A 15,572-nucleotide genomic window follows, 5' to 3' on the forward strand; every position below is an offset into this window, starting at 1 on the left:
AGGAAAGGTGTTCACGTCTACCCCTATTTAGACGATTGGTTAATCAGGGCCCCAACCCAGCAAACTGCTCGATCGTCCCTGGATTTGACCCTACACACTCTAATTTCTCTAGGATTTCTCGTCAATTACGAGAAATCCTATTTAGTCCCATCTCAAACCTTGTCCTTCATTGGGGAAGACTTGGACACCTTACAGGCAAAAGCCTTTCTACCTCAACGAGTGCAAACCCTCATGTCTCTTGCCCACCAGCTGCAGTCTCAGTATACAGCAACAGCTTGGCAATTCCTTGTCCTTCTCGGACACATGGCGTCCTCAGTCCATCTCACACCGATGGCCCGCCTGGCCATGAAAGTCATGCATTGGACTCTGAGGTCACAATGGATTCAAGCGACTCAGCCTCTGTCAACCATTGTCCACATCACCGACTCACTCCGTCTGTCTCTCGCCTGGTGGAAAGATCAGAACAATCTCCTCCAGGGACTGCCTTTTCATCTACCAGATTCTCAACTCATTCTCACCACAGATGCTTCCAACCTCAGCTGGGGAGCTTGTGAACGATCCACAGACACAAGGATCTTGGTCTCCAGAGGAAGCCAAACACCAGATAAATTTCCTGGAGCTTTGAGCTATGCAATATGCTCTCAGAGCTTTTCAGGATTGCCTATCAAATCACGTCATCCTGATCCAGACGGACAATCAGGTGGCCATGTGGTACATCAACAAACAGGGAGGCACAGGCTCCTTCCTTCTGTGTCAGGAAGCTGCACAGATTTGGGCGGAAGCGCTCTCCCGCTCAATGTACCTCAGGGCCGCCTACTTGCCGAGAGTACACAATGTCTTGGCAGACAGACTGAGTCGTGTCTTCCAACCACACGAGTGGTTGCTCAGTCCCTCGGTAGCGACCTCTCTTTTCCAGCAATGGGGTTATCCCCAAATAGACCTCTTTGCGTCCCCTCAGAACCACAACGTGGACAATTACTGCTCCCTCATTCGGAGCGAGCGCTCTCAGCCCAGAGATGCATTCTCCCTCTCGTGGGCAGCCGGTCTGCTTTATGCATTCCCTCCACTTCCTCTTCTCTCAGACTCTCGTGAAGCTCCGTCAGGACAAGGGAACCATGATCCTGATAGCACCTCACTGGCCATGCCAAGTGTGGTTTCCCATACTCCAGGATCTCTCCATCCGCAGGCACATTCCCTTGGGAACGCACCCGCTTCTGATCACTCAGAATGACTGATGTCTACGTCATCCCAATCTTCAGGCCTTGCCCCTGACGGCATGGATGTTGAAAGGTTAATCCTTCAACCACTTAACCTTTCAGATTCGGTTTCTCGTGTCCTGATTGCTTCACGGAAGCCTTCCACAAGAAAGTCTTATTCCTATAAATGGAAAAGGAGTACATCATGGTGTTCTTTGCAATCCCTTGATCCCTTTTCCTGTCCAATCCCAAGGTTTTTGGACTATCTCTGGCATTTATCGGAATCAGATCTAAAGACCTCTTCCATCAGAATGCGTGTCAGTGCGGTAGCCGCCTTCCATAAAGGTGTCGGGGATGTCCCTATATCAATATAACCCCTTGTAACACGTTTTCTTAAAGGCTTACTCCATATCAAGCCACCTTTACGTCCTCCGGCCCCTCCTTGGGACCTTAATCTGGTTCTCAGGCGGCTCATGAAACCACCGTTCGAACCTCTTCACTCCTGTGACCTAAAATATCTCACATGGAAAGTGATTTTCCTTTTGGCTATCACTTCAGCTCGCAGGGTTAGTGAGTTACAGGCCCTAGTTACCTATCCACCTTACACTAAACTCCTGCAGGACCGGGCGGTACTCCGCACTCACCCTAAGTTTTTGTCTAAGGTAGTTTTGGAGTTTCACATTAATCAATCCATCATACTACCTATCTTCTTTCCCAGGCCCCACTCCAACCCAGGGGAACGGGCTCTGCATACCCTTGACTGTAAACGGGCTCTAGCTTTCTATCTTGACCGTACAATTACCCACAGGAAGAGCACTCGGTTATTCATCTCTTTCCATCCCAACAAATTAGGGCAACCTGTGGGTAAGCAGACTCTCTCCTCCTGGTTGGCGGACTGCATATCTTTTTGCTATCAGCAAGCAGGCATTCCTTTCCAAGACTGTGTTAAAGCACACTCTGTGAGGGCCATGGCGACTTCAGTAGCACACCTACGATCGGTGCCGCTTCCTGACATTTGCAGGGCTGCCACCTGGAGTTCTCTCCACACTTTCGCAGCCCACTATTGCTTGGACAAAGCCTGAAGACAAGATTCCATCTTTGGCCAATCTGTCCTGCGTAACCTATTTCCAACGTGATGTACCAACACCCTTCCGCCTGCCCGGTGGGGTTCAGGATGCCCTCTACCAAATTCCACCCCAGTTGTTGTGCCTGTTGCACGCCATTGGGTACATTTGGTGCATGTTTGGACATCCTCAGCTCGGTACTCACCCATACGTGAGGACTACCATCCTGCTTGTCCTGTGAGAAAACAAGTGTTACTTACCTGTAACAGGTGTTCTCACAGGACAGCAGGATGTTAGTCCTCACGAAACCCGCCCGCCGCCCCGTGGTGGTGTGTTCGTAACGTTTTCTTGTTTTAATTTTTCGGCACTGCTGGTAGCTATCAAATAAGACTGAAGGGGGACCCCTGCTGGCTGCAGGGTTAGTGCCATGCTGGGCATGCCCAGTAGGGGCCAGTCAAAGTTCTGGAAACTTTGACAAGTTTTCCGTGATTGGGCTCCATCCTGATGTCACCCATATGTGAGGACTAACATCCTGCTGTCCTGTGAGAACACCTGTTACAGGTAAGCAACACTTGCTTTTTGTAGCCTAGCAAAATATTTTGCAGGCCAAATATTTCCATGTTTTTGGCACTTTACATGGCTCAAGAATTTTGAATAATGTTATGGTGAATAAGATTTTTTCAAAACCTAGTATAAATTGGACTTTAGATCTAGAAGCTACACTTTGTGAAAAAAAAAAAAAAGGGAATAGGGTGAGTTGAGTAGAATCAATTTTTTAATGCTGCTTGTTCATTTTAAAGGTAATGAGCCAAGAAATTCAAGAGCAGCTGCATAAACAGCAAGAGGTTATTGCAGACAAGCAAATGAGTGTAAAGGAAGATCTGGATAAAGTGGAGCCTGCTGTAATTGAAGCACAAAATGGTAAGAAAAACAACAAAATTGAATACTAAATGTCATCTACATAGTGATACTTTTTACCTGTGTTATTATACATTATATTCAGACTCTTAAGAGGTCAATATTTTAAGTTCAAGGAAAAAACCTGAGATTTAAAAATTTCCCCCGATCCCCAGCTAAACTTTGTCCACACAATTTACCTGGGTCCAGAGAGGCAGCATTAGGGCTGTTCTCGGGGACTCTTACTTTGTCTGGGCAGCACTGATATTCAGTGTTATCTGCACAGAGTTAGCTTGGTAAGTCTGTGGTTGAACAAATACATCTCTTAAAGTTACCCAAATAACTTTTATCTGGGTATATTCAACAGAACACTTAGCTGGGTATGTTCCTCTGAAATTCATGTAAGTTTACCCAGATAACTTTCCTGTTTACTGGATTACTTAATTTAGACCTCAAAAGTCCTTATTAATGAAGCCCTACAATCTTAGTCTAACTTCTGTTTATTCACTGCCCTACTGACTATTATTAAAAGCACAAACACACTAAATAATATTCCTCAATAGTTAACTTTGTCCCAATACTTTTAAAAAAAAATTTCCCAAGCAAAAACGTACTGATTCCTTTCAGCCACCAGCAAAGCGATCTTCTCCTCTGTGCTCCCACTTGTCTTTCCCTACTGCTTCACTTCCTTGTGAGCAGGAAACAGTGGTAGTTTCTCCCATCAGTCCCAAACCTCCTGACAAGGTGGTTTGTTTTATTGGCCCTAGGCCTGTGGTAGGCAGCAATTTTTAATTGACCTTGCACCAGGGAATTTGTCACCTCTGCTTTGGATACTAGTTTGGGGGTTTTTTGTAGTGTCCAGTTTTGTAAAATATGCACTTTTTTTAGAACCACTTTTCTGTCAAAGGATAGAACTAATGAGGAGAGAAAAAGCACTTCCTGAAATTAAATTGCTAGCTTGTTATATCTTTGGGTTTAGCAGGCTTCCTAAATACCAATCTGTATCTAATGTTTAGTTAGCAATGTTTTGGATCTTAGTGTCAGAGGCACTGTCACCACGTTAGAAGAAAGCCCAAAGGAAAAAGTGGTAGAACCATTAAAAATATATTCCAAAACTTTAAATATAAAATACAAGTTTCTAGAAGTTCAAGTGGCCATTTAAGCACTTCCAGGAGGTAAATGTCTGGAACTAAATGGGTTCCAGGTTGATTTTTTTTTTTTGTTTTTTAAGAAATTCCTCCATGAACTCACTCCTTTTTTACTCCCCCTTTTTAATGATGAAGGGATGGCGGTAATGACTTTAGGAGAGTTAAGAGATGCAACAATCAAGACATGAGTGTGGCTCTTGCCGGCCAATTTCTTTATTGAATTCAGGTTTAAAATTTTGGCTAAAGTTTTGCGACTTGGGCTAGAAACACTGTTTCCATCCCTGATACATAAAGATGAAACAGGATTTGTAAAGGGACGAATCTCCACATCCAACACCAGAAGACTTTTTAATGTTCTGCACATGACTAAGCATAGTTGAACGGATTTCCCTGTACACTGAAAAAGCTTTTGATCGGTTGTCTTGGTCATAGTTGTTTGAGCTACTCTGGAATACAGGTTTCCCTGAAAGGTTCATAGCATGGATAGAAACCTTGAGTGTGCCTGTTAATAAATGGGGTACCCTGTATGTACCCAGATCAAGCCAGACTCCTGAGGGGGGGTTTGTACAGTTTTTTTATACAGTTGCACAGTAAATTCCATCGCTACGGTTTACAGTAAAATTCAGAAATAAATACATAATTTAGATAAAAGCTTACAACATATTACAAATTAGCTTAAAATAGATAAACTGTTCTAAACTTAAAAATTACTTAAAATTATATAAAAGAAAAGAGAATTTGTGGATCAGCTTGTGGTTTGGTTATCACTCTCATAAGCCTGTCGGGGAAGAGCGACATTTTTAGTTCTTTTCTAAATCTTTTCTTATCTTGTTGAAGCCTCAATTCTGGTGACAATTTATTCCAAAAACTTGGCCCTGCAAGGGCCTCCGTTCCCCCGATGTGCCATCTGCAGTCCCTCAGTATTTCCTTCTACAGCAGATGGAGGAGGTGCAAAACCTGCAGTTGTGTACCGAAGGAAAAAAAAAAAGAAAGAGGAATAGCAAAAGAATAGTATAGGAGGAATTCCCTCCCAGGAGGTTAGCAGGGTCCTGGTGGGACCACCCCTCCTGGTTTGAGGATGACTAGCAGGAGTTGGGGACCCTTGATTGCTTGCTGATCCATGCCAGGGGTGGAAGCTGGTGGTCCTGTTTCCTCACCTTTAGGAGTCTTGGGAAAAGCCTTGGCCACCCTTCAGATAAGCTATTGGGTTTGCGGATTGTCTGTTTTGTAAAGTTTTTATGAAAAAAAAAGGCAGGGAGCATTTTTTTCTTGTGCCCCAACAATGGCAGAAGGGCTCTGGTCAAGCAGTGGACTCCTGTTTCAGCTCCCAGCATGTACTACATGAGCCTGCCTTTGCGCTGCATGTGGATAGAGTGCCACAAGTATTTTTCGAGCCAGCCACTGCCACCGATGCCTCTCTGGTGGGGAGGGCACATCGGGGGAACTGCGGTGGCATCTTCATCACAGCCTGGGTCTGGGGGGCCTAGAGCTGCGATGCAAGAGGCCATTGATCCATTCCCGATGGGTGCAGGATCAGTGGCCATTTTGGAGACTTTTGCAACAAAGGAACAAGCTGCAACAGGGGGAGGGGATCTCCTCGCACTTTCTCCTTCTGATCTCTCCGCAGAGGAGGCACGGGGGACCCATGAAGGCCAGTCAGGGGAGGAACACGATCCTGGAATTTGTTTTATTGAGGCACAAAGCCTTTATGGCCTGCAAGGCCGTAGAGTGGCCCTTTCATAAGCGTAGGATAGCAGAACCTCCCCCCAGGAAGTCCAGATTTTCAGGGGCTTTTGGGGCCACATTCATGCTTCTCTATGAATGTTCTGTATGTGATCTAATGCAAAAAAAAAAGGAGGATGCTACATAAGTCAAACCCCTTTTATTTTGAATACCTTTCCCATGTGGCTAGCTGTAGGGTCCTTCTGGGTCAAGAGCCACAGAAGAGGGTTCCTCAGAGGAGTCTGATTGGGGCTTTCCATCTGGAGATGGTTCTCCCACTGCTGATCCTTCACGCTTACCGCAGGATCCGGAAGTTGATGCAGGAAAGGTCCCAGCGATGGAAGACAACTATCCTAAGAAGGTTCGCCTGTTTGAAAAGGAGGAACTCAGGCCCTTGATTCTGCCAGTTCTGGTGGAATTAGTAATAACCATTCTGCAGGACCAAGCTGACCTGGAGGAAGTGGATCCAGTCATGACAGGCTTGAGGGGTCCAGCCAATACTTTCCCTTTTCACAGGTCGATTAAAGAGCTGATGGTCAGAGTGGGACACTCTGGAGACTGGTCTTAAGGTTAGCAGGGCCATGGATAGGCTTTATCCTTTGCCCAAAGACACTCTGGAGCTCTTGAGGGTGCCAAAGATGGATGCTTCAGTCTCTGCAGTCACAAAGAGGACCACCATTCCGGTAGCTGGCACAGCAGCTCTTAAGGATTTGCAGGACAGGAAGCTCGAGGTGCATCTTAAGAAGATTTTCGAGGTGTCTGCTCTTGGCATCTGTGCAGTTGTGTGCAGCAGCTTTATGCTCTGGGCTAGTTTGAGATGGGTGCAGCATTTGCAGAGATGTCACCCCAGGAATCCAAACAGGTGGAGTGGTTGGAGGCTGCAGTTGCTTATGGTTCGGATGCTTTGTATAACCTCATTTGCACTTCATCCGGGAATATGATGTCCGTGGTCTCGATTCTTTGGTTATGAAACTGGTCAGCAGAAATTTCATGAAAGGCTCAGCTGGGAGTGTTGCCTTTTATGGACAAGCTTCTGTTCGTGGAAGACTTGGAGCAGATGATAAAGCACCTGAGCGATAAAATGCACAAGCTACCGGAGGACAAGCCTAAAGGATCCAAAGGTTTTCTCTGTGCTCTCGTTTTCGGGGGCAAAGTTGTTTCTGTCAGAGCAGGGCTCAGAGTGTTGGCCAAAGGCAGGCCTCGGGGAGGTTGTTATCTTGGAACCAGCCATTTAGTGGGCGCAGAGATGGCTCTGGCCAAGGTAGTGGCGGAGCCAAGTCTGTGCAATGTGGTGAGGCTGGCCAACTTCTTGGTCCCTGTCATCGGGGGTTGTTTGACTCATTTTTACATGGAGTGGGTCAAAATCACAGCAGACCAGTGGGTTCTAAGCATGATAGGACAAGGTGCTAAGGGTTAAAATTTGCTTGGCCTGGGTATACTACGCTTGGAGCATGTATGGGAGGCAGGGGCCTTTATTTCATTTGAATCCCTTCGGTTGAAATGTGGTTTACCCCCCTCTGAATTTCTAGCTTATCAACAGATCAGACATTTTTACAACCACAGATTAATAAAAGAAAATCTGAGTCTGGGGAAAACAATGATAGAGGGGTACTGCCTGACTAATAGACCTCAGAAGGGCCTAGTCTCCAAAGTCTACAAACTGCTTAACACCAGACTTCCAGTGATGCCCGCCCATTTACAAGTCTGGAATAAAGATTTACCAGGGGCTTATACTATCAAGCAATGGTCCCCTATATTTGTGGATATTGATAAGATCTCAGTGTCAGCCTCTTTGATTGAGAATGGGTATAAGCAATTGTACAGATGGTATTTAACACCGGAACGTTTATCCAAAATGTATAAGGACAGGAATGGGAAATGTTTTATTTATTTTATTTATTTAACACTTTTTTATACCGACCTTCATAGTAATAACCATATCGGATCGGTTTACATAGAACAAGGGTATAACTGAAGCAATAAATAAAATAGTAATTAACAAGAGAGGTGAATAAGGCAAAGTTACATTTAACAAGGAGTAAAAAACTTGGGAAGCTTAAAGCTGGAAGAAAGAAAGGCAGGAGGAATTATAACATAATACAAAAGGAATTTAGGTTAGAGCATAATGTGCTTTAACCTGTGATTGTAATTCGTTCAAAAGGATAGTGGACCTCTATCCTCTATGTCCAGGAGAGATAAAATATGATTAGTGATTGTCTGGAGGGTCATCGAATGCTTGGTGAAATAGCCACGTCTTGAGTTTTTTTCTGAACGTAATTAGACAAGGTTCTAATCGGAGGCTTGAAGGAATGTTGTTCCATATAGCTGGTCCTGCTATTGAAAAAGCTCGGTCTTTTGTCGAGGAAAGGCGTGAGGCTTTGGTAGGGGGGGAATTCAACGTTCCTTTGTGAATATCTCTAATTGGTCTGTTGGAAGAGTGTAATTTGAAGGGGATTTCAAGGTCGAGTTGGAGTTGATGATGGATAGATTTGTGTATTAGGGTGATTGATTTGTAGAGGAATCTAAAATTTACTGGTAACCAATGTAGTTTTCTGAGGATGTTGGAGAGGATGTGATGCTGTGGGTACATATGTTCACATGTGGTGGGCTGGAGATTGTATTATGCCCCTATGGAAACGTATCCAAATTATAGGATCATCTGTCCTACAACAGGATATCACCTTTAGTATGGCTTATGTTTTATTACATACTGTCGGGGAGAACGAAGGCTCTTCTTCACACCCGTTCCTGCTACAACTTTGCACGGCTACCAGAATGGAAATCTCCAGAGTCTGGGGTGCACCAACGATTCCATCTTCGCAGGCGATCCTGACCATCTATGTACTATGAGCCTGTTAACTGCGACCAAGCAGCACAAGTTGAAAAAATTTCATAATACCTGGGACCCATATTTGCAATGGCATCAAACCACTTTACCTGAGGCCTTTTTCTAGGATGATCTTACCCATGGTTGGCTTGATACGACTCATGCTATAATGATATTGTCTTTAGTCTATGTATGTTTGGGGGGGGGGGGGAGTAGGGAAGGGGGGAACACTTTGGTTATTGGAAATCCAAGGTGTATAATGGTTGCTTATTGTTTTTGTTGTGATTTCATGTTTCTAAGTTACGCCAATAAAAACGTTCATACGAAAAAAAAATTGCTTTGCCTCTCAGAAACCTGTTTATAGTATCCCCTTGTGCCTCCACTGAGAAGAAGCTGATCATGCAGCAGACCATACAGTGGCTGCAGATGCTGGGGGCCACTATTCCTGTCCCCCAGCTGAGCAGGGGATAAGGTGGTCTATTTATTTTGTGGTGCCAAAAAAGGAAGGAACTTTTCATCCAGTTCTGGATTTGAAAAAGGTAAATGTAACTCAAGATTTCCCATTTCCAGATGGAGACTCTGAGGTCCATCATAACAGCAGCAAGAAGTGGGGAGTTCTTGGCTTCCTTGGATCTGATGGAGGCGTATCTGCACATAGGGATTCATCCACATCATCAGTGGTACCTCCAGGTTTATGATCTGGAGAGACACTTTTAGTGCAGCTTCACGGCGGCTGTGCTGTCATTCTGCAGCACAGCCGCCGTGAAGCTGCACTATTCAAGTGCACTGACATTCCACGAGCGTTCATAATGTCTGCAATCAAAAGGCTACAATTATAAAGTACATTTCCACCTGAAGGATCCCTGAGGAAGGAGTCCAATACTCCGAAACACCGCAGTGTTGGAGCAGCCCTTCAGGATTACACGCATCTATTTGCAACACGTGGAACCAGATAAATGCTCACACAGTAGTTGCTTCGCACACAGTGTCAGCACTCTTCAATTTCTCTGCAACTTATGATTATTCAAGCCCAGTAGCTTTACGAGCTTGCACATATAAGCCACCCAGCTCACTGTGGCCATGTATGACGGTTGCTAGAGAACACAGAATGTCCTGGGAGGAACAGCATTTGGCCTTGATAGCGGCCTCGCACATAGCGAGGTCTGACAATATGCAAGCAGATTTTCTCAGCCGGCAAAGTTTGGTTCCGGGAGAGTGGGAGCTTTCAAAGGAAGTAATGACCCACATTCCTTGCAGATGAGGCATACCTCATTTGGATCGGTTGGCAACTTGGAGGAATGCCAAGGCACTACGTTTTTTCGGTTGCAGAAGAGAGCACAGAGCGGAAAGGGTTGATGCCCTGGTTCTTCCTTGGCCACACGACATCCTAATCTACATGTTTCCACAATGGCCTCTGGTGGGCAAGGTTGTGAGGAGAATAGAGATCCATTCAGGAGAGGTGATCCTCGTGGCTCCAGAGTGGCCATGCAGACCTTGGTTTGCAGATTTGGTCAATCTCACAGTGGACAGCCCATTAAAACTGAGCCATCTGCCAAATCCTCTATGGCAGAGCCCCATATTTTCAGATCAAGCGGATTGCTTTTGTCTAGGGGCTTGGCTTTTGAAAGGAGGCAAATAAGGAAGAAAGGATATCCTGAGGATATTGTTTCTGCCCTATTGCAGGCTCAAAAGACTTCTACTTCGTGCCGGCACAGAAGATGGCCGCATAGAGGAAGTGCTTCGCTCCCAGGATGACATCCAAAGCAGCACCAAACCCTTAAAAGTAAGCGAAACTGCAAAAAAACCCGGCGATTCTGCTCTCGCAAGAGGCCAGGCAAGCATAGCTATGGCTGCAAAGAATAAAACACCCGATATCAAGCAGTTTCAATTTAGTAAACTGCCGCCGGATATAGGCTGCGATCACGAGGCAGGGCCCGAGCAGACCGTGGACATCGAGGGCGAACCGCAATTTCAGGAAGCTGAAGCCCGCGCCGGGGAAAACCCAGAGTGGGTGGAGGCCTCTGCCCAGCTCAAAAAAGACATACAGGGCTGGTTTATTGAGTTCAGGGCTGACCTAAAAGCACATAAACAAGAGCTGCTAGCTTCTATGTCAGACATCCGAGATGACATAGCAAGCCTGGGTAACAGAGTTGATGAGCTGGAGGGGAGAACTGATGCACACGGGATTGCTTTAAATAAAGTTGCAGCTCAGCAAGACGCTCAAAATGGTGAAATAATGCTTATCCAGGAAATAATGCTTATCCAGTTCTCCAGACCTGGAGAACTGCTCTCGGCAGTGTAATATTAGGATTCGGGGAGTCCCTGAGGCCCCAGAATACAACTATGCCCTGGAAGTGGCAGGATTAATCTGCAAACCAATCCTCCAACCAAGTCAGGAGCAGGGAGAAACAGCTGAGGGGCCTCCCGCTGACACTATTACGATAGAAAGGGCGCACAGGGCCATCATCTGCTGCCACGGTTTTCTTAAAAAAACTAAGATAATGGACGCAGCTCGTAAGAAACCCTCTTGGCTCTGGAAAGGACATACATTGAAGATATATACCGGGATTTAGCTCCAACTACGCTCCGCAAAAGAAGTCACAGCCTATCTACGTGCTGAAAATATACGATATCGCTGGACTTTTCCATTTGGACTTCAATTCAAAATAAATGGGGTTACTAACCGAGCCAAAACATTGGCAGAGGTGATCGGTGCCCTCAACAAGGCTGGCCACAAACCAAACATCACAGCTCCCAAGGAAACCACCAAGAACCTGAAGATGGACGACCATCCAAAATGGCGACGGGCGGGAAAAGGCGGGAGCCGGCTGTGCCGCCATTCTGAGGATTCCCGCTCGGCAATGTCAGATCAAGGTTGACACACTGATTTCATATGCCAGTTTATGACACTGCTGGTACAGCCCTTGACTGCAATTTCTAGCATGGCTAATGGCGTGGACCATCATAATCTCTCATTTCTCTGCAACACGCCATTTCAGGATACACAGACTGAGGGGCTAATGATGAAGTACCTGGAGTAGTAAGCATGTTCAGGATTGAATGTTTAAATGTTATAGTTTAAGGGTTTAATAGGCTGAAGATGTCTTGGGAGGGGGGTGAGGGGGGGTGTTCCATGCTGGTGAAGAGTGACTCCCAGGAGAGGAGTTTTATCACCCGGGAGTCGCGATGGGGTGATTTTAAGAGTAAGGGTTTTCTTGGGTTTTTCTCTCCAGGGGCCGCTAATACTCATTACTGTATTCTCTGCTTAGCTAGCTGTCCTTATAGAAATAAATTTTACTTATGTCCAGGCTAAGCTCAACTGTTAAAAGTCCACATGCAGGTGAGCATATCATTTCCTTGAATGTGTGAAGGGCCTTAACCACTACCGCAAAAGGTTTTTGCTAAATCAAGACCTTCAGACACATAATATAGCCATAGCAATGAAACAAGAGAGACACCTACGGAAAAGGCATGAGAGGGGTACTCTTGCTCCGTCAATACCCTTCTATGTATCTAGCCGCCAGCACAAAGAATTCCAAATGTGCGGGGCTGGGTATACTGATTGCTAAGGATTTTGGACATGAAGTTTTGGAGCTTGTGCGAGACCCTTTAGGGCGCTATGTGCTATCTGCCAAGCCTCGGTATAGAAAAAACTTCAAATAAATAAATGAAAAATCAGGGTGGGGAAAACAGTAGCCACTTTACTCGGCCTTTATGCACCCAGTACCGGACAAGATGTTTTTTTTTAATGCATTGGATGAATTATTACTTAAGCATGCTGAAGGTTCCCTAATTATTCGAGGGGATTTTAATGTGACGCATAGCCCCACTATGGATAATTCCTCTGACAGTAACCACTCCGAGACTAGCTCAGAAGAGTCTGGCTACCCTGATCTCACATTGGCAATTGGGGGATGTCTGGAGGCAACGGAATCCGCATTCCAGAAGCTATACATATTTTTCTCATGCCCACCAAGTATATTCTAGGCTGGACTATTTCTTAATAGACACACAAACTCAAAATCAGGTGACTGATGCTGGAATTGAACCCATTGGGTGGTCTGATCATTCTCCCATATGGTATCAGTTGCACCTTAACACCCAGGGCCAAACGTTTTGGCGCCTAAACAAAGGTCTCCTCAAAGACTCCGGATTTATCCAAACCTTGGGTACAAAATTGACTGAGTATTTTCAAAATAACGTTACTGGTTCCACCCCAGCGTTGACAGTAGTATGGGAATGCTCAAAAGCAGTCGCTCGGGGCATCCTTATTTCGCATGCATCCTTTTGCAAGCGAAAGAAGGAACAACAAAGGAAAGCATTCACAACAGAACTCTCACGGCTAACAATGCAGCACATGCAAACCCTGAGCCCTACGTTATTACAGAAAAATAGTTAGGGATGCCATTAAGGCGCTGGATGATGATGTACTCGTTTTCCAATTGGAACTAACTAAGCAACAGTACTATGAAGGGGGCAACAAGGCCGGCCATTGGTTAGCCAGACGTTTAAAAGCGGTCCTTGCTCAAAATATTACTAAAATAAGATAGTGGGGGAAATCTTATTACTTCATCTGAAGGGATTAGAAAATGCTTTACCAATTTTTATGGTCATTTATATAGTAGAGAGGATGATATAGGGAGCGAGATAGATGACTATCTAAGGGACCTGCCCTTGCAGACCATTACGGAAGACCAGCAGGTGTTTTTAGATGGCCCTATTCTATTATCCGAGGTACAACAGGCGATTAAAGCCCTAAAACCGGGCAAATCTCTGTGATTAGATGGCCTGACGGAAGCTACTACAAAAAGCTTTCTCGTATCGTGGCGAAACCACTTACTGAGATGCTTAATTCCCTTAGGGGCACGGATTCCCTAGCTACCCATGCTAATTTAGCAGGTATTAGTTCTGGCTAAGCCGGGCAGGGATCCAATTCACTGTGGTTCTTATCACCCGATATCGCTCATCAACTTGGATCTTAAGATCTTAGCGCGAATATTGGCTGAGCGGTTGAAGGGCATTATCCCATCATTAGTGTATAATGACCAAGTAGGATTTATACCCTCCCGAATGGCCAGCAATAATATCAGAAAAGTAGTAGATCTCATAGATTGGGTCCATCATCGATAGATTCCTGCTGCATTCCTTGCCATTGATGCAGAGAAGGCCTTTGGCCTTGTGCATTGGCCTTTTCTGTTTCAGGTACTAAATAAAATGAACTTTGGTTCACATTTTCAAAACTGGATTAAAAAATGATATGAGCGGCCCCAGGCTAGAGTGAAGCAAATGGGGGATATGGCCCGCTGCTTGATGTGCAACGGGGCGCTCGTCAGGGCTGCCCCCTTTCGCCCATGTTTGCACTTTTTTAAAAATCCTTTTGCATTGACAGTCAGGCAGGCGGGTGTCTGGCTTTAAAGTGAACCTAGAAAAGTCGGAACTTTTAAATCTAAATTTGCCTAGTCCGGTTGTTGGGAGCATCACGAAAACTTTTCCCTTTAGATGGGCAAGAACCTCTATTAAATACTTGGGGGTTCAAATTGGCTCACATTCTTCTCAATTGTATACCCTTAATTACAACCGGCTGTGGAAAAAAATCTATAAAGATCTGCATAATTGGACTAGGGAGTATTTTTCATGGATGGGGAGATTAGCGATTATTAAAATGGTTATCTTACCATTCTTGCTTTATTTCTTCTCTGCTATACCAATTTTTATATCTCCCGCCATATTAAAACAATGGCAAACAAAGGTTTATGGCTTTATATGGCAAGAGAGACCACCTAGGGTGGCCAGAACTACTTTATTTTTGCCCAAACTTGCAGGAGGCTTGGGAGCACCAAATATCATTTGGTACTACGCTGCAGCACAATTGTGCTCTCTGGTAGATTTCTATCATAAGGTTGATATTAAACAATGGGTTCAATTCGAACAGGCGCAGGTGGGTCCCATGCCTCTCCAGGCACTTCCGTGGCAACCCAAATCTACTTGGAGACCATTAACATATTTGACGCCAGCCTTACGAACTACCTTACGATTGTGGAAGTACTGGAAAGCTAAATTGGTGGGGAATTCTGTCTATCACCAACTATCTCGCTTATTTCATAACATTACCTTTCGGGGGGGGCATAGATAATCCCCAATTTACCACTTGGGAGGCGCAGGGGATTTTCACCTTTGGACATGTTCTCCTGGGTACCACTATCCGCATATATGAGATGATTAATATACCGGGGCCACATGGGCTCGGACAGGTACTCGCTTTTGCTCAGGTTCGACATTTTTTGCTTATGCTCATACAAGCTAACAGAGTACATCCAGTGAAAACACTTTTCGAGAATTATTGTGAACACTCAGGTAAAATGAAGGGTGTTATTTCCAAAATATACAAATTGTTGACCAACCTCGCTCCATACTCTGCAGCTCATATAAACGCATGGCAAAGGGAACTGGGGAGAAATGTGGAACTTAATATTCTTCTGGATATCCAAAGTGTCGATTGCTGCTCATATACAAGAGCAATGTTATAAAACTTTGTATAGGTGGCATTTGACTCCAGACAAATTACACAGAATGATTCCTGTGATTCCCAATGTGTGTTGGAGGGGATGTGGACATATCGCTATCTATTTTCATGAGTAGTGGCAGAGCCCAAAGGTGGTTTTGTTTTGGAAAGGAGTTTGACTGGTTAGCCAGTATGATTACGGGAATAGGTGATATG

General features: G+C 45.1%; 1 protein-coding gene across 1 annotated transcript in view; it reads left to right on the forward strand.

The window, feature by feature from the left end:
• DYNC1H1 (dynein cytoplasmic 1 heavy chain 1) overlaps positions 1-15,572 on the forward strand; it is a 378,125-nt gene that overhangs the window by 227,850 nt on the left and 134,703 nt on the right. Inside the window, exon 51 of the mRNA XM_029597957.1 lies at positions 3,061-3,181. Coding sequence (XP_029453817.1) covers positions 3,061-3,181 — 121 coding nt within the window. The remainder of the gene's footprint in view (positions 1-3,060; positions 3,182-15,572) is intronic.

Source organism: Rhinatrema bivittatum, chromosome 4 (assembly GCF_901001135.1).
Source record: "Rhinatrema bivittatum chromosome 4, aRhiBiv1.1, whole genome shotgun sequence".
In the NCBI taxonomy this organism is placed as follows: Eukaryota; Metazoa; Chordata; class Amphibia; order Gymnophiona; family Rhinatrematidae; genus Rhinatrema; species Rhinatrema bivittatum.